This window comes from Zalophus californianus, chromosome 1 (assembly GCF_009762305.2).
Source record: "Zalophus californianus isolate mZalCal1 chromosome 1, mZalCal1.pri.v2, whole genome shotgun sequence".
In the NCBI taxonomy this organism is placed as follows: domain Eukaryota; kingdom Metazoa; phylum Chordata; class Mammalia; order Carnivora; family Otariidae; genus Zalophus; species Zalophus californianus.
In genome coordinates this window covers 70,059,613-70,078,422 of record NC_045595.1, presented here as the reverse complement: position 1 = coordinate 70,078,422, position 18,810 = coordinate 70,059,613, and the positions used below count along the sequence as shown (strand labels likewise).

The 18,810-nt window shown below is 37.4% G+C and overlaps 1 protein-coding gene across 6 annotated transcripts in view; it reads left to right on the top strand.

Annotated features, from left to right (window-relative positions):
* ULK4 (unc-51 like kinase 4) overlaps positions 1-18,810 on the top strand; it is a 604,302-nt gene that overhangs the window by 36,936 nt on the left and 548,556 nt on the right. For all 6 annotated transcript variants that reach the window (XM_027585659.2, XM_027585655.2, XM_027585660.2 and 3 more), the window contains one exon: positions 11,387-11,465. In XM_027585659.2, coding sequence (XP_027441460.2) covers positions 11,387-11,465 — 79 coding nt within the window. The remainder of the gene's footprint in view (positions 1-11,386; positions 11,466-18,810) is intronic.

The window sequence follows — 18,810 nt, the reverse complement described above, 5'->3', positions numbered from 1 at the left end:
ACAAATGAGTACAAGGCAATAAATAGTTCTGCTACTTCTGATAAATTGCTTAAACATTCTTTAGAAAAACTGTATTGACATGCATTCCCAGTTGGTGTGTATAAAAATGCCCTTTTGTTAGAGCTTTCAACAGTGGATGTTTATAAAATTTTGTGTCCTTTGCCAGTCAACTTTATTGTGGTATATAATCCACATATAATAATGCATAATATCTTAAACTGTATTAACTGTATTAACTGTGGGAATATACATCATATGAAATTGACCATTTTAGTAAGTATACAATTCAGTGGTTTCTGTACAACCATCATCACTATCAATTTCCAGAACTTTTTCATCATCCTAAACTGAAGCCATTACCCATTAAACTTTAGCTCCCCATTCCCCTTCTCCCAGTCCTGGTAAACTTCTACTTTTTGTTTCTATAAATTTGCTTATTTTATACCTAATGTAATTGGATCATAAACATCTTTTTGCAGCTGGCTTAATTCACTTAGCTTAACATTTTCAGAGTTCAGCCATGTTGTAGCATGTATCAGAAGGCCCTCCCTTTCTAAGGTTGATTAACATCCCCTAGATGTATATGCCACATTTTATCTTTTTACCTGTTGGATACTTAGGTTGCTTCTACCTTTGGTTATTGCAGATAATACTGCTATGAACATTGGTATGCAAATATCTCTTTGAGTCTGTGCTATCAGTTATTTTGGGTATATACCTAGGAGTGGAATTGTTGGGTTATTTGGTAATTCTATCTTTTCATTTCTTGAGGAGACATCATACTGTTTTCCACAGTGGCTGTACATTCCCTCTAGCAGTGTACAAGTGTTCCAATTTCTCCACATCCTCTTCATCATCATTTTTTTTTTTTTTAAATAGTAGCTATCCTGATGGGTGTGAAGCTGTAAGTCATTGTGGTTTTGATTTGCATTTCACTGATGACTAGTAATGTTGAGCATCTTTTCATGTACTTATTGACCATCTGTTTATCTCCATTGGAGAAATGTCCATTCATGTTCTTTGGCTATTTTCTAATTGGGTTGTTTTATGTTGATTTGTAAGAGTTCTTCATAGCTTCTGGGTATTAACCCCTTATCAGATTATGTGACTTGCAAATATTTTCTCCCATTCTGTGGGTTGTCTTTTCACTCTTGGTAGTGTCCTTTGAAACTCACATTTTCCACTTTTTCTTTTGTTGCCTGTGCTTTTAATGTCATATGCAAGAATCCATTGCCAAATTCAGTGTCTTAAAGCTTTTCATCTCTTCTAAGAGTTTTACAGTTTTAGCTTTTATATTTGGGTTTTTGATCCATTTCGAGTTAATTTTTGTATATGGCGTTAGGTAAGGGTTTGACTTCATTCTTTTGCACATGCATATACAGTTTTCCTAGCACCATTTGTTGAAAAGGTTATTCTTTCCCCATTGAATGGCACCCTCGTCGATAATCCTTTAACCAGATATGTGAGGGTTTATTTAGTCTAAATATCAGTCTTTATGCCAGTCCCACAGCGTCTTGATTACCACAGCTTTGTAATAGTTAAGTTTTGCAGTCAGAAAGTGTGAGACCTCCAACTTTTTTCTTAAGATTATGTTGCTTAGTTGGGGTCCCTTGGGAGTCATAAAGTTTAGGAAGGGCTTTCTAACTTTTGGTATAAGTTTGACAGTTGAATAAGGTAAACAAGTGTTCATCATCAATTTTTTAAATACAGTTTATTTGTGAATTTTTTGCTCTGTTTCACCTCTTAGTTGATTGGATTTCATTTTTTTTCAGTAGTTTTTCTTTTCTTTCTTTTTTTACTAAAGATCTCTGAGTCTCTGCTTCTCTAGTTGTTACCTCCTCAAGGCTTTCTCTCTGGTTTTAGGGTTTAGGCTTAGGGGGCTGCCTGACTGAGACCTTCTTGTGCCCTTGGGCTCACTCACCCCTGTGCCATGCTTTGGAGCTTGCTCTGTTTGCACAGCTCTGGAAGACTTAAGGCCAGCCTGTGTTTTTCTTCTTTATATGTGACTAGTTTGATTGTTTTTCAGTGTCTGGATTTTTCTGTTTGTTCTAGGCCTGTGAAATTTTATTGGAATGTGTATTTCTTTTTACTAATTTGTTTTGGCAAATTAAGTCTAAGTGCTTCAGGCTTTCTTTAGCTTCCCTGTTTCCTTAGGATCTCTTCTGTGTTTCATCCTTTTTCTGCCCCTGAAAGTTCTATAAGGATGGGTGTGGGATTTCCTCTCTTCTTTTCTTTCTATTTTTATTTTTTATTTTATTTTTATTTTTTATTATTTATTTATTTAATTTATTTTATTTTATTATTTTTTATTTTTATTTTTTTATTTTTATTTTATTTTATTTATATTTATTTTTTTATTTTTATTTTATTTTCTATTTTTATTTTTCTATTTTCTTAGATTGATTTATTTGAGAGAGAGAGAGAACAGGAGGGACAGAGGGAGAGGGAGAGAGAATCTCAAGCAGACTCCACGCTGAGCATAGAGCCCAACATGAGGCTCGAATTCATGACCCTGAGATCATGACCTAAGCTGAAACCAAGAGTCAGATGCTTAACGGAGTGTGCCACCCAGGTGCCCCTCCTGTTTCTTGACTCTTCATTTTCTTTTGCTTTCTCTTGTTGAGATATAATTTACATATCATAAAACTCATGTTTTTTGTTTGTATTTTTATTATTTAGAGCAGTTTTAAGTTACAGCAAAATTCAGAGGAAGGTACAGAGATTTCTCCTATACCTCCTGCCCCCACACAGGCTAGCCTCCCCTGTTATCACCATCCCCCACTAGAGCAGTACGTTTGTTGGAACTGATAAACCTACATTGGCACATTATAATCACCCACGGTTCATAGCTTACAGTACAGTTCACTCTTGGTTTTATATGTCCATGGGTTTGGACAACTGTATAATGACCTGTATTGTCCTTATGGTATCATACAGAGTGTTTTCATTGCCTTAAAAAATCTGTGTTCTGTCTATTCATCCCTCTGACAATCACTGAACTTTTACTTTCTCCGTAGTTCCGCCTTTTCCAGAATGCCCTACTGGGAATCCTACAATATTGGGATCCTACGATATGTAGCCTCAGATTGGCTTCTTTCACTTAGTAAATATGCATTTAAGTTTCCTCCATCTCTTTTCATAGCTTGACAGCTCCCCCATTTCTTTTTAGTGCCAAACATCTCCTTGTCTTCATGTACCACACTTTATTCACATACTGAAGTATACCCTGGTTTCTTCCAAGTTTAGTGTTTATGAATAAAGCTGCTGTAAACACCATGTGGACATATGCTTTCAACTCCTTTGGGTAAGTCCCAAGGAGTATAATTGCTAGATTGGGTGGTAAGAGTATGTTTAGTTTTGTAAGAAACTTCCAAACTGTCTTCCAAAGTGGCTGTACTATTTTGTATTCCCATCAACAATGAATGAGAGTTCCTGTTGCTCCATAGCCTTGCTAACATTTGGTGTTGTCAGTGTTTTGGATTTTGGCCATTCTTATGGGGGTATAGTAGTATATTGTTTTAATTTGCATTTCCCTGATGACATATGATGTGGAGTGTTTTCTCATATTTTTATTTGCCATCTGTTTATCTTTTTTGCCGAGGTATCTGCTAAGATCTTTGGCTCACTTTTTCATTGGGTTGTTTTCTTATTGTTGAGTTTTAAGAGGTCTTTGCGCATTTTGAAAGAGAGTCTTACATCTGGTATGCCTTTTGTAGATATCTTCTTCCAGTCTGTGGCTTGTCTTTTCATTCTCCTGATGTTATCTTTCACAGAATAGAAGTTTTTATTTAAATAAAGTCCAGGTTATTATTTCTTTCATGGTCTGTGCCTTTGGTGGTTGTATCTAAAAAGTCCTTGCCACACCTGAGGTTATGTAGGTTTTTTTTTTTTTTCCCCTATGTTACCTTCTAGCAGTTTTATATTTTGACATCTTACATTTAGGTCTTTGATCTGTTTTGAATTTTTGTAAAGTGAGTAAGATCTGTTTCCAGATTCATTTTTTTTTTTTTTTGCATGTATGCTAGCACCATTTGTGAAAAGACCATCTTTGCTCCATTGTATTGTCTTTGCTCCTTTGTCAGAGATCCTTTAAGTATATTTGTGTGAGTCTATTTCTTAGTTCTCTGTTCTGTTCCATTGACCTTTTTGTTCATTCTTAATACCACACTGTCTTGATGACTGTAACTTCGTAGTGAACCTTGATGAAGTCAGGTGGCATCAGTCCTCCAGCTTTGCTCTTCTTTTTCAATATTGTGTTGGCTATTCTGGATCTTCTGCCTCTCCATATAAACCTTTAGAATTAGTGTATCAATATTCATAAAATAACTTGCTGGGATTTTCTTTGGAATTCTATCGAATCTCAGGATCACATTGGGAGAAAATGACATCTGGACAATATTGAGTTTCCTTATCCATGAATATGTAATAACCTCTTTATTTTCTTAGTTTTTTGATTTCATTAATTGTAGTTTTGTAGTTTCTGATATAGGTCCTGTACATATTTCATTAGATTTATTCATAAAAACTTCGTTTTGGGGTGTTAATGTAAATGGTGTCATGTTTTTAATTTCATATGTCACTTGTTCATTGCTGGTAAATAAGGAAGTGATTTTTTTTTTTTTTAAAGATTTTATTTATTTGAGAGAGAGAGAATGAAAAAGAGCATGAGAGGGGGGAGGGTCAGAGGGAGCAGACTCCCTGCCGAGCAGGAAGCCTGATGTGGGACTTGATCCTGGGACTCCAGGATGATGACCTGAGCTGAAGGCAGTTGCTTAACCAACTGAGCCACCCAGGCGCCCAAAATTGACTTTTATATGTTAACCTTGTATCCTGCACCTTGCCATAATCACTACTTCCTGGAGGTTTTTTTTTTTTGGGCAGGGGGAGGGGAAGGGGAGTCAATTCTTTAGGATTTTCTACAGGCAGTTATATCCTATGTGAACAAAGACAGCTTTATTTCTTCCCTCTTAATCTACCTTTTGTTTCCTTTTCTTGTCTTATTGCATTAGCTAGAGCTTTCAGTATGATATTGAAGAGTGGTGGTGAGAGGCAACAGCCTTGCCTTGTACCTGATCTTAGTGGGAAATTTTTGAGTTTTTCAGTATTAAGTAGGATATTGGTTGTAGGTTTTTTGTAGATAGTCTTTATCAAGTTAAAGAAGTTCCCCCTCTATTTCTAGTTTACTAAGAGTTTTTATCATGAATGGGTCTTAGATTTTTGTCAAATGCTTTTTCCTCATGTATTGATACGATTCTGTGATTTTTTTTTTCTTTGTGTTTGTAGATGTGATGGAAATTCTTTTTTAAAAACTGTAAATTCAGTGGTTATTAGCATATTCACAAAGTTGTGCAACCATCACCATTACCTAATTACAGAACATTTTCATCATCCAATGAAACCCCATATCTATTGCCCCGTCCCTCTGGTCCCTGCAAACCACTAATCTACTTTCTATCTATAGATTTACCTATTTTGTATATTTCATATAAATGAAATTTTTATATGAAAATTTTTATATGAAAATTTTTATATGAAATACATTTCATATAAATGAAATATACAGAATTATTTAATTCTTTATGTGGCCTCTTTCACTTAGCATAATGTTTTCAGGGTTTATCAATGTTGTAGTATGTATCAGTACTTCATTCTTTTTATGACTGGATAATGTTCCCTTGTATGATAATATCATATTTTGTTTATCCATTCTTGATGAACATTTGGGTTGTTTCCAAATTTGGCTTTTATAAATGTTGCTGTGAACATTTGTGCACAAGATTTTATGTGAACAGATGTTTTCATTTCTCTTGGATATATACATAGTAGTGGAACTGTTGGGTCATATAGTAATTCTTTGTTCAGCCTTTTGAAGAACTGCCAGACTTTATGTTCTTCCCTGATTTTATCTTTGAGCTTTCAGGTTTGATATTTATCCCTGCTCATTTTATTCTTGAGGATCTCTATTTTATTTTAACAATCATATGAAACGTTTTTTCATTGTATTCTGATTCTTTAGCAGCCTGTATTGGTCTATAATGTATTTTTGAATTTGAGGACAAATTGTAGGGTTATAAAAATTCTGTTTTGGAACAGAATTTAGGGTTATAAATATTATGACTAATATTTAAGTTTTAACAGTAGGATTATACAAGTTCTATTCTTACCTCCTTAGCCTGTGGGTCACTTCTTTTTCATCACGGTCTCGCTTTTTAGTGCTGTTAGTTCCTCAAATTCTTGGTGGTCTTTGGTACTTATTTATATTATGAATCAATGGTTGAATTGATCAGTATAGAAGTTGGCAATACAAATTTCCCCTATGCTTCTCTAGGCCTGTTTCTCCAGCAACTTCTTTAAAGTAAAGGGCGGGCATGTGAGTGGTGATGCCTGTTGGCTGGTTGACTTACATGTTGGGAGCCCAGCTGGCTAAAGAGCAGGTAGGCAGGCTGGAGGCCTACTCAAGAGTTGCCAGGATGGGTTTTTCTTTGGGATGGAGCTGGCTTTCCTCCATTAATCCTCTTTTCCACTCTAGTATCTGGTGTAGAGGACCACAGTCTCTGGTTCCCACATCCACATCTGTATCCAACCTTAGGGTAGATTGCTTACTATAGGAATAATTTTCCATTTTAATCCTGGAGGCCAGGACTGTAGGGTTTATTTTGTGTACCCAGGAGGGAGATGGGAAGACAGCAGGACCTGGTTGGCCCACTTGTTCATTGTGCGGTTTTGTAATCTGGTGATCGTCCAATGGCTCATCTCATCTTTGCCTTCTGCTTTAGTTTACTCTGAGTCTCTGGGGGTTTCCTTGGGAAGATCTGTCTTTATCTGTGGTTCTTAGGGATTTCTTCTGTTCATTTTCTGTCAATATGATTTCCTCTATGCTTGTCATCTGGGATTTCCTCAAACATTTTGGTCTACTTTCAGCCCTTCTTTCTGTTTCCAGTTATCATTTAATTATAAATTATGTTTTCTTTTTGCAGACTCTTGACAGAACGGAAAGGTGGGTGTCAGTGTCCAGTCTTCAGTGTAAAGCAGAAAAATGTCTAAGTTTCAACTTGTGCTTTTGTGTTGATTATGATTGTGCCTGATGGACATTTTCAGTTTTCATTTGACACATAAGATACACAAAAGTGCCTCTGAATTTACAAATGTTTAGGTTTTTTTTTTTTTTTTTGCTTTATATTTGCTATTTCAGTTTTATAACATAATATGTTCTATAGAATTTCTGCCTTTGAGGATTCTGTGCATTTATCTTTGTGGTGTAATATGAAATCTTTTTTTTTTTTTAGATTTTATTTATTTGAGAGAGAGAGAGAGAGAGAGAGACAGAGATAGAGCACAAGTGGGGAGGAGAGGGAGAAGCAGTCTCCCCGCAGAGCAAGGAGCCCAATGCGGAACTCGATCCCAGGACCCTGGGATCATGACCTGAGCTGAAGGCAGATGCTTAACCGACTCAGCCACCCAGGCGCCCAATACAAAATCATTTTTTAAAAATGTTATTAATGTAGTAAGTGATTTGGTAATAGTAGCTAACCCATACAGCATATATTAAATGTCGGACAACATGGTAATTTCTTCACGTGGATTATCTCTTTTGGTTCTTTGAACAACTTGAGGTACATATTGTAGTAAGTCCTATTTAACATAAAAGTAACCAGGCACATGAAGGATGAGTAACCCAAGGAACTGTCCCTCTCCCCCACCCCCGCTTCCCCCACTTTGTGGTGGGGACAAGGCTGGGCCCAGGACATTTCATTCCAGAGTAATAAATACTGCCCTATCCTGCCTCTCACTGAGTAAGTGTGGTCACTGTTTGTAGATTGTAGTAAGTTTGGTATATACATCTGTTACTTTGACCTTGCTAGTTTTATTATGAATGCTTGTACACATGTATTCACTGTAGCCTCCTTGCTGTGCTTGGAAGAGAAGAAGGTTGAAGTTTCCTATTACTCTTGAGTGTTCTTTGTTACGTGGTGTATAACAGTACCCGTTGTAGGTTATATTGCTTTTAGTTTACAAGGAATCTTTTTCTCATTTAGTGATGTTAGCCTTAAATTTTTTTTTGAGATTTATATTGAAAACCCTTTCCCACTTTTGTTTACCTCGTGTAGTCGTATGTTCACTCCTTTCCTATTAATATGTTTACTTACCTTATATTTGATGTGGATGTTCTGTTCATTCAACAAACATTTATTGAGGGCCTACTTGATGCGAGGGACTGTCTTGGTGTTGGTATTGGTGAGTAGTACCAAGCCTTGCATTCATGGGCCTTCTAGGCTGGTGGGGGAAACACATAATAAACAAGTAAATACATGAAGAAGGAACTACATTTTAGATCTACTCTGTCTAATGTGGTAGCTGCTAGCCATATGTGGTTATTAAAATTTAAATTTAAAAGTAATTCCACAAAAAATTTTTTCTTCACTTGTACCAGCTGTATTTTAAGTGCTCAATAGTCACATGTAACCAATGGATACTCCTTTGAACAATGAAGATATGGTACATAACTGTCCTTGCATGAAGATTATTTGCCAGTGCAATTTTAGCTAATGTCATGAATATGGGGACATTTCTGAGATACAGTGTAACGGGACACTAGGGGCATCCAAAGTGGTGACATTTAAGAGGAAATTGGGTTATGAGAAAAAGTCCATTTTTTGAGGGCATTGTATATAGGATATAGTTGTATGTAAGTATTTGGTATAAACAAAAATGTTTTTGTTACTTTAAATAGTTTATAACTTAAAACTAAGAATTTTAAGGTAGTGTGTTATCTCTTGTTCTGAAAGGATCGTTTCTGGCGAGATTGGGAAAAATAGCATGTTGTAATACATTTTTCTTTTAGTTCTTTTAGTTATTTACTTTTGTAGATTGAAAAAACAGCTTAGTGTTTCGTAAGTACTTTGGGCTTGTCCTTGAACCAAGGTAAGTTTTTGCTTTGCATCCCCTAATTCAGTAGTCCGTTTTTGATAATGTTATATTTTTATTTTTTTATGTTCAGTTAGCCAGTATATAGTACATCATTATTTTTTGATGTATTCAGTGATTCATTAGTTGCATATAACACCCAGTTCTCATTGTAAAAAAATTTAGAAGTTAATCCATCTATCCCTTGAAATTGCACACATGTGGAAATTGAAGCATAATTGACTTGGCTGTGGTCACAAAATGGGTCAGTGGCAGAGCAGTGACTAGGTGCTTTTTCTTGTAACTTTTGGTCCAATGTCCTACCAAATCTTTTTCAAAATGATCACTTTTAAAGTATAATCTTTTTATGACAGTCTCTTCAACACATGGTGTTGGGAAAACTGGGCAGCCACATGCCAAACAATGAAACTGGACCACTTTCTTACACCAAATACAAAAATAAACTCAAAATGGATTAAGGGCTTAAATGTGAGACCTGAAACCATCACAATCCTAGAAGTGAGCACAGGCAGTGATGTTTCTGACATCAGCCATAGCAACATTTTTCTAGATATGTCACCTGAGGCAAGGGAAATAAAAAATAAACTATGGGGATTGCATCAAAATAAAAGCTTCTGCACAGTGAAGGAAACAAAACTAAAAGGCAACCTACAGAATAGGAGAAGATATTTGCAAAGGACCTATCGATAAAATTTATATAACTCAACACCCAGAAAACAATCCAAATAAATGGCAGAAGACACGGACAGACATTTCTCCAAAGAAGACATTGGGATGACCAACAGACACACGAAAAGATGTTCAGCATCACTGATGATCAGGGAAATGCAAATCAGAACTAAGGAGATACCACCTCACACCTGTCAGAATGTCTAAAATCAACAAGAAACAATTGCTGGTGAGGATGTAGAGAAAGGGGAACCCTCCTGCACTGTTGGTGGGAATGCAAACTGGTGCAGTCACTGTGGAAAACAGTATGGAGGTTCCTCAAAATATTAAAAATAGAACTACCCTATGATCCAGTAATTACACCACTACTTGCCAGAGAATACAAAAACACTAATTCAAAGGGATACATGCACCCATGTGTATTTTGCAGAATTATTTACAGTAGTCAAACTGTGGAAGCAGCCCAAGTGTCCATTGATAGGTGAATGGATAAAGAAGACATAATGCAATACGAGTCAGCCATAAAGAAGAATGGAATCTTGCCATTTGTGACAATATGGATGGAGCTAGAGTATAATGTTAAGCAAAATAAGTCAGCCAGAGAAAGACAAAAACCATATGATTTCACTCATATATGGAATCTAAGAAACAAATAAAAAAACAGACTCTTAACTATAGAGAACAAACTGATGGTTACCAGAGGGGAGGTGGGGGGGGGGATGGTGAAATAGGTGATGGGGATTCAGGAGTGTACTTGTGATGTTTGTAAGTATTGAATCAGTATATTGTACACCTGAAACTTATATAACACTGCATATTACATACATATTACATATTATAATACACTGGTATTAAAATTTAAATAACAGTATAATGTTTTTTATTTAGAGGCAGGATCCTAGTCATACAAATGCCTAGGACTTCTTTAATTTGTATATATTAAGAGATTTGAATGGCTAATTCAAAAAGTGTTGAAATCCATAAGAATTATATCTATATGTTAGAGTTCTGACAACATTAACACTTCCCTGTGGTCCTTCTCAGAGTTGTTTCCCTCCGTGGGTCCTGTGTAGTTTATTTTATAACTTGAAAAGTTAGAGACTCTCGCTGGTGTACATACTAATTAGCCCAGAGAACATGCAAGCATCAGTATGAATACAGTGCTCGAAAAAAAAAAAATACGGTTGTCATCAACTCACATGTCCAACTATTTTCTCCAGTTAAAAAAAAAACAACTAAATTTTAACAAATCATCTGAAAATGATATTAATAATTTATTGACCTTATTTTCTGTTGGATAATGATACAGAGACACCTCACTAAAACTGGTAGTTTTTGGAACAGTATAAGATCTAGGATTGTAAAAATTTCTATAAAAGTGGATATATAAATATGTTTAACTGTTCTGATTTTTTTTTTTTCTACCACTTATGTATAAAATCCTTGGTCTAATAAGTAGGACATAACCTTTGCCAAATACTGCTGTACTCAGAAGTAAAAGGGTTAATTACATTTTTTTCTCCTCTCTGGTTAAGGCCTTTCAAAAATTTTACTTTGTATTTTACTACGAAAGCCCAGCTTGTTCAATTTGAGTCACTATTACAGACGGTCCTGCAGAGGGCATTGCTGTTCTTGTCTCTTCAATGTACATAAGGGCTATATATGTGGAGGAGTGAATGCTCACCCTAGTGCACCCCCTTTTTATCTTAATGCTCATAATTGTGAAACATAACTAGGGTTGGTTACTTGGGTCTCTAACTCCTCTTCAGAGCTTATTTTTCTCTCTTTACAGACGGGCCAAGGTTGCTCGGGTGATTGGTTTACTGGCCTCGCACACAACTGAGCTCCAGGAAAATACACCTGTTACTGAGGTAATTCTCTTTTATGACTGTAATGTTATGAATGACAAAGGTTGTTGCTGATTTGTAATTTAGAACACGCAGCTTTCATTGACCATCACTTAAGTTTTCTTTGTGCAATTGTGGCAATTATAAAATAACCTCAGTAGACCCTTAGGCGTAAACACAGCCGCACATTTACAACCTATTCTGTTATTAAAGGTGATATGGTGGAGTTAAAAGGCTTGTGGGCTCTATTCGTCATTATTTCAAGAATTTTTGGATAACCCTTATTTCATTACTAGTTTTCGTGTAGTCTACCCAACATTTTATTAAACCTAATTTATTTCCTAGTTGAAGCACAGCTCACGATTCTGATTAAAATCCTTTTCACCCTGAATTTAGTGTTTTCATCCTCACCAGTTGTCAGTTATTTTTGACAACAATCCCAGTATTAATGGCCATGCATGCTTGAAAGATATTTTGACATATCAGGCATTTATTTCAAGTACTGATACTGGGAAGCGTTTCTTTGTTAATTAGTAAATCTAAGTCCCATCAAGTGAATGCTACCTTTGTACTGCCTTTTTGAGCATCCTTTATCCCTTGGACTAGGGGAGTGTCAAGAGTCGAAATAGGCGAAAAGAACCAAGGCTTTTAAGGGTAAGGGCAATAACTCTTGAAGGAAGGAGAAAGTGAGGAGAAGGAAGTGGGAAGAAGAGGGGATTTTTATAGAGCCAGAACCTGGTGGTGTGGTATTTGGGGCTTTAGGAGGAATTGTTTAGCCAAGTATTGTCCGATAGAACTTTCTGTAGTGATGGAAAATGTTCTGTAACTTTGCTGTCCAGTACCTCAGCCAGTTGCTGGGATAGCATCCCAGTTAGCCCTGGTCTGAGTGGACATGAACGGACAGTTAATTTAAGGTCCCTGCATTTCCTTTGCTTTTAATTCCATCCCTATTTCTGGAAACTGTGAGATCTCTGCGGAGATCTACAGGAAATGTCACTAAGTCTAACTTTTTTCTTGTTTTTATGGGACTAAGAAGAATGAATTGTGACATATGCAACCCCTGGTGGTACCCAACCTGGCTATCAGAGATGTATAAACTTAATTTTTCTTTTTAAGACCAAGCAGATAGGGTGGTATCACTGAGCAGAGAGGCTTTTAGCTCAAAAGTGGGGGGGCTTCTTCCGATGACTCAGAGGAAGAGTTTCCAGTGAAACAGAGTGGTACTGTAGGAGATGGAAGAGAAGTTAAAGAAAATTCTAAGACAAAGTCCTGACATTCTAGAGGGCGTTCCTAGATAATCAGAACAGGTAGTCAGTGCTCAGGAGCAGTGTGCCATGAAGAGTGAGCCCTTGAAGATGTAAAATATGACTATTGAATTAAAATGTTCAATAGGTGCCATGATGAGTAGGGTGAATACTTTAGGAAGCTGAGTTAGTGGATTTGAAGATCAGCTGGATGAATTCTTTTAGGATTCAGAAAGAAAAGAGAAAGGTTAAAAATTATTAACTAAAAAAGAATGGAAGAGAGTTCCAGAAGATCTGTTCTGCTGTCCAGTATGGCAGACACTAGCCCAAAATGACTATTGAGCATTTGCAAAGCAGGTAGTCTGAATCGAGATGAGCTTCAAGTAGAGAACACATATCAGATTTTGAAGACTCAATAGGGGGGTGGGGGGGGGAAGCATCTCATCTGTAAATCTTTTATAGATTACGTTTTCAAATGATAATATTTTGGATATATTTGGATAAATACATTATTACAATTTTACTTTTTATTTTTTGCTGTGGCTCCTGGAAAATTTTAAATTATGTTTGTGGCTTGAATTGTATTTCTATCAGATTGTACTTGTCTAAGATAAACATAATGGGATTTCAAGGAGAGATCAAAGCAAACATTCATGAAAGAAATAATAGAAGAAAATTTCACCCTGAGCTGAAGAAAGACTCAGTCTTTAGATGAAAGGTTTCACCAAATGTCAGGCAAGATACTGAAAAAAGATGCACATTTAGACCTATCCTGGTGAAGTTTGTAATTACAAAGAGAGAAAGAAAACCAAAACTCAGGTTATAAACAAACAAAAACGAATTAGACTTGCATATAATTTATTTGCAACACTACAAGCTGAAGATATGGAAAACAATAGGAATAGAACAACACTTAAGGGATTGTGTGACCTTAAATTTCTCTGTGCAGCCATCCTATTGCCTGCTTGTGAGGACAAAAGGAAGACTTTTTCAGAAATTCAGAGACTCAGTCTTAATTTCACCCACATTTCCAAAAACTTGTACCTGACCAAGCTACTTGAATAGCTGCCTATAACCAAGTTTTCAGGTAAAGAAGAAGCACACATAAACAATGAATCCATTAACATTTAAATCCAAATAATACATCAATGTGTTGTGTAACCTGGAAAAAATGGATTCTTAAAGAACGTATATACTGTGAAAAAATTAACGGTAGCATGGAAGTAAATTCTACATTGGTTTAGAAGATCTGGAAGGGGGAGAGAAGGGAATAGGAAAGGACAAGACAAATCATTGTTGTGCTTTTACTAATTGAACATTTATTGAGTATCTCTTACGGGCATGGCAGTGTGTTACGTGCAGGAAAACCATTACCCCAGGCAGGTCCTTATCTTGTTCTAGAAGAAATTCATAGATACTGTTTTATTAATTGTACTGATACTCTTTTGTTCCTTTTTTAACAAGTATTTATCAGTGGCTGTGTATATACAAGGTACCGTCTAAGTACCAAGGTACAATGTTGAGCAAGAGAGAGAAAAATCCCTGTTCTGATGGAGTCCATGTTCTAGTGTGAGAAAAGAGAGCGAGCAGATATGTAGTGTTAGGTGGTGATAGATGCAATGAAAAAGATAAAAGTAGGCTAGTGGTGTTTGGGAAGGATGAGGTGGTGGCGGCGCCATTTTAGATGGGTTCAGGGAAAGCCTTGGAAAGGGGCATCCAAGCAGAGACCTGAAGGGATTGGGGGAACACTTCCCTCGGTTGGGGGAAGGGTGGACGGCAGGTGCAAAGGATTGGCGATGGGAGAGTGGTTGGCATGTTTCGAGGAACCACACGGAGGTTATGTAGCTGGAACTGAGCGAGAGGGAGACTCAGAAGGACACAGGAGATGAAGTTAGTGAGGTAGCCAGGGGCTAGGTCATCCTAAGCCTTGTCGTAAGCCCTGGTCAGAATTGAGACTTTATTCTGGATGAGATGGGAAGTGATTGGAGGAATTTGAGCAGAGGAGAGCCTCGATGTGGCTGACGTTTAAAGAGGATCACTGTGTTACAAGGACAGGGGCAAGATAGAATCAGAGAGACCACTTGAAGAAGAGCCTGTGATAGTTCAGGTGAGGGGTGATGGTGACTTGGACCAGGTTCGTAGTGGTAGATGCAGTAAAAAATGATTTTATTCTGGATATATGCTTGCTTTCTGGATAGATTTCAAAGTGTTAACAGATTGGCAGATTGCTGTGCTATTTGAAGGCAGACTTTAATAACTAGGTCTGGCCAATATAAATTCTAAAATTCAGTATGAAAAGTACTGAGGCATCAGAGAAATACAAACCAAAACCAAAATGAAATACCGAGAGAGTCACCAGATTGGCAAAAATGAAAAAGCCTCACAATCCTAAATGTTGGTGAAAGTACTGAGCAGAAGGAAGGCTTGTATGCTGCTGGTGGGAATGTAACTGGCCACAGCCACTCTGGACTGAGGACATCTTTACTGTCTAAGCCAGAATCCCCTACCTCGTAACCCAGTGTACCAAGTGACATGTGCGATAATGTATATTACCAGCATTATTTGTAACAGCCCTAAGTGTGAAATAACTGGTATACTTAACAGCAGAATGGACAAAGTATGTCACATTCACACAATGGGATGCTAAATAGCATTGTGCATAATGAACCCCAGCTTTGAGCAGCAAGCCTGAATGAGTCTCCTGGTCATGGGCAGTTGTCCTAGACATCAGTAGGGACATTTCCTGGGGAAAGATTGATCTATAGATTCAGAAATGTCCAGGGGCTATGAAGGTTCTTGTTCAGAGGGCCGGCTCCCTCTTGATGCTGGACATCATGAAGGAGAGGCGGATGTAGGTAGAAGTCATGGAAGGTATGGAGGTGAGGGGTGCCTTGTGGCAGAATCTGGGAAGACGGCCTGGAGGCCAAGGCTGGAACTGAGAGGTTGCCCGCACCCCCGTGGTGTCCTTGTGCTTGGGGCTCCATTTGGCAGTGACTGCAGATAGTATATTGTGCGGTTGTAGGAATTCCTGTGGGTCTGGGCAGAAGGCCTCTGCAGTAACTGGGGACCTGTCAGTCACCCCGAGTGATGTGTCAGCTCACCCCCTGGCTCCGTACCCATGGCTTCTCCCCCTGGCAATTGCTGTTGCTGCCACCGCTGAGAGTGTCTGGTGGGGCAGTTCTGGAAGTGTCCTTCTCTCTGTGTGCACTCAGGTTGTTCATTAGCCCGTGCTTCCCTCCCTTCAGAGACTGGGTACCTTGTGTTCTCAAAATACTGCCCAACTCCTGTTGCTGTTGCATTCTTGATGCTGCCTCCACTGACAGGGGAGGGATGGGTGTTAATTCCTGAGGTTCTGGTGTCCTTCATTCACATACTGTTCTTTTCTGGGTGTTTGCTGATATTTTATTAATTTGAAATGAAACGGGAAAAATTATACTTATTAAAAAATGCAGTAGTGTGTCATGTGTTATCTGGGAAACTTCTGAATTATGCATATTGTGAACTAAGTTCCTTTGGATAATGAGAAGTTCACGGACTAACTTCAAATTGTGCTGGGTGCTCCTGATGATGCCATCTTCTAGAAATTCTGTTACTTCTCACACTTTTTCATTCTTAATTCCGGCTGTGAGCAGTTGGTTGTGGCAAAGCAGCCACTAGAGGGCACTCAAGCACTGGAAACAAAGTTTGGCAAGTTTAAGACTTTCCACTTGAAGAGGAAGCTGGCTTAACAGGTATACAGTGTAGTGTTTCATCTATTCCCTGGTTTTTGGAGTTTTTACTGCATGGTACATGGTTTTATTCCATTACCGATTATTACCATTTGAGATTAATGAACACCATGGCAGCCTATCCAGAAAAACGCAGTCATTTCAGGGGGTTTGAGAACTGCATGGAGTGCATTGGTGAATCTTAGCTTCAGAACTCTGGAGACCAGGTTTCTGTAACACTCATAATTGTGGGTGTTCATAGATATTTTTTGGTAAATCATGAATAAAATCTCAAGTGTGAGATATGTCCTGATTTCCCCAGTAGGTTTACTACTGGTGGACTGCCCCCACCCCCAAATTTGCGGTTGAAGATCTTATAGGCATTTTAAAGGCATAGAACCTTATTTTATAACTTATCTTTGTATCCCACAGTGCCTGGCCAGCAGAGCAATGAGTATTTTAGGCACTGAGTCAGCATTGAAGGATTTAATAAATGATTAAAAGAATAGTAGGGAAGTATGGCAGTATAATTTCTTATGAAGAGAAGAGATGGAGAAAAAGCTATTTTGCTATCCTGGTGGTATAAATTAAGTCTGTTCCATCTAACTCTATCACCAGTGGCCACAGAAAAGAGCTGGTCGTGATCTCTTGTAAGTATTTAGAAGCATTTATTCCATTCTTCTTTATTTTTTCTAAAGAAGGAGATATCCAGCTTCTTGAGCCTATCTTCCTAGATAACACACTTAGTACCCTGTAATGATTATGATTCTTACGTGTAATAATTTTTAAGAAATATTCCTGATATTCTGCTGCATAGATTGTCTTAAGCATGCAGTGGACGGGCTTTAGGAAGTTGAATATAGAATCTAAAATTTAGAACTGGAAGGAAAACTAACAGACATTCTAATTCGATCCCTTCATTAAACATTTTTATTGTGGAAGATTTCAACATACATAAAAGTAGAGAGACAAGAATAAGGGGATACCACTCACTTCCCATAATCACCAGCACTTTGCCAATATTGTTTGTCAAAATCTTGTCTCTTTCTTGTTCCCCCTCCTCTCCTTCCCTATCTCATTCCCTCTCCTTTCCCCACCTCCTTACACCAGTATGTTTTAAAAAATCCCAGACGTCATATTTAACTCATAAATATTTCCGTATATTTAACAGAAAAGAATTAAAAAAAAAAACCAGTTATCACACCCAACAAAATCATTAGTGTTTTCTGAATATCCTCTAGTAACCTGTTAGTATTCAGACTTTTTCTTTTTTCTTTTTTTGAAGTAGTAATTAGTAAAGGTTTATTGTGCACATACCAAAGAGTTTGTAAACTGGGAGCACTCAAAACATGGAATGAGGCTCAGAGGTATGCTGTTGTAAAGTAGATTTATATACTGTGAAGGCAGGGAGTGTTTATTCTTTACAGTGATTGGTTATAATGTTGGAATTCTCTTAAAGGGAATTGGTTAGCGGTTACCTCCTGTCGATTTTGGGGAACTGTTTATATTTCACTTATAATATGCAGAGGAAAAGCAAGAAGTGACCTAGATCAAGTTATCCTTGCTTGTTCTGCAAAATAAGTTAAATTAAGCTTTGCTTGTATGACTAACTGGTTTTGTCTGCTGAGGGAATTTTCAAGTCTGGTCTCTGTTTGATTTTAATAATTCCCCCGCCCCCCTTTTTTTTTTTTGGTTATGCTCTCACAGGCCAAAGAGTCCCATATTCGCTGTTTTCCATTAGGAGTTTTCAGGCTGGAGGGCCACGTAGTTACTGTCTTCATCACTTATGTGGTGGTTGTTGATTTCATCCAGTTGCCTGATTTTTAAGGATGTCATTTGGTGTGCATGTGGCTTCCAATAGACATTTGAAACCCCGGCAAGTGTACAAGCCAGTAGGGAGGTTCATTTGATGACTATAAGAACAGTAGCCAAGGACTGAAAAATCCTCCAGAGCAGGGATTCCTAGGAGCCAAGGTTTAACAAGTTAAATGAGTCTCTGGAAGAGGTGTCACTTATTTGATGAAAAAATTTTATCTGGTCTTTAGGATCCCAAATCTAATTTGGGTAACAATTCCTGATTTGTCGACCTATAAACAACATTTCACCGATGACAGGACATATACCTCCTTGCTGAGCTGTCAGGGCATCAAGGACTCTCTCATTTTGGAGTACTGCTGGAGATAAACCATTTATTTCAGTTTGTACTGCTTGAGGAGCATTTAGGGTATTGTTAAAACTTTTTTCAATAATTGCAGAAAAATTAGTGAGTTTTTTCGAATTCATTAATTCCCAGTTGAAGAAAAAGCATCCTGACAAATGTATAGAAACTAGACCTTTTTTGAATATTAGGATTTGGAAGTTCACAGGAAGCTCACCTATGAGGAGTCACTTTATGAACAAGTGATCATATGTTTCAAC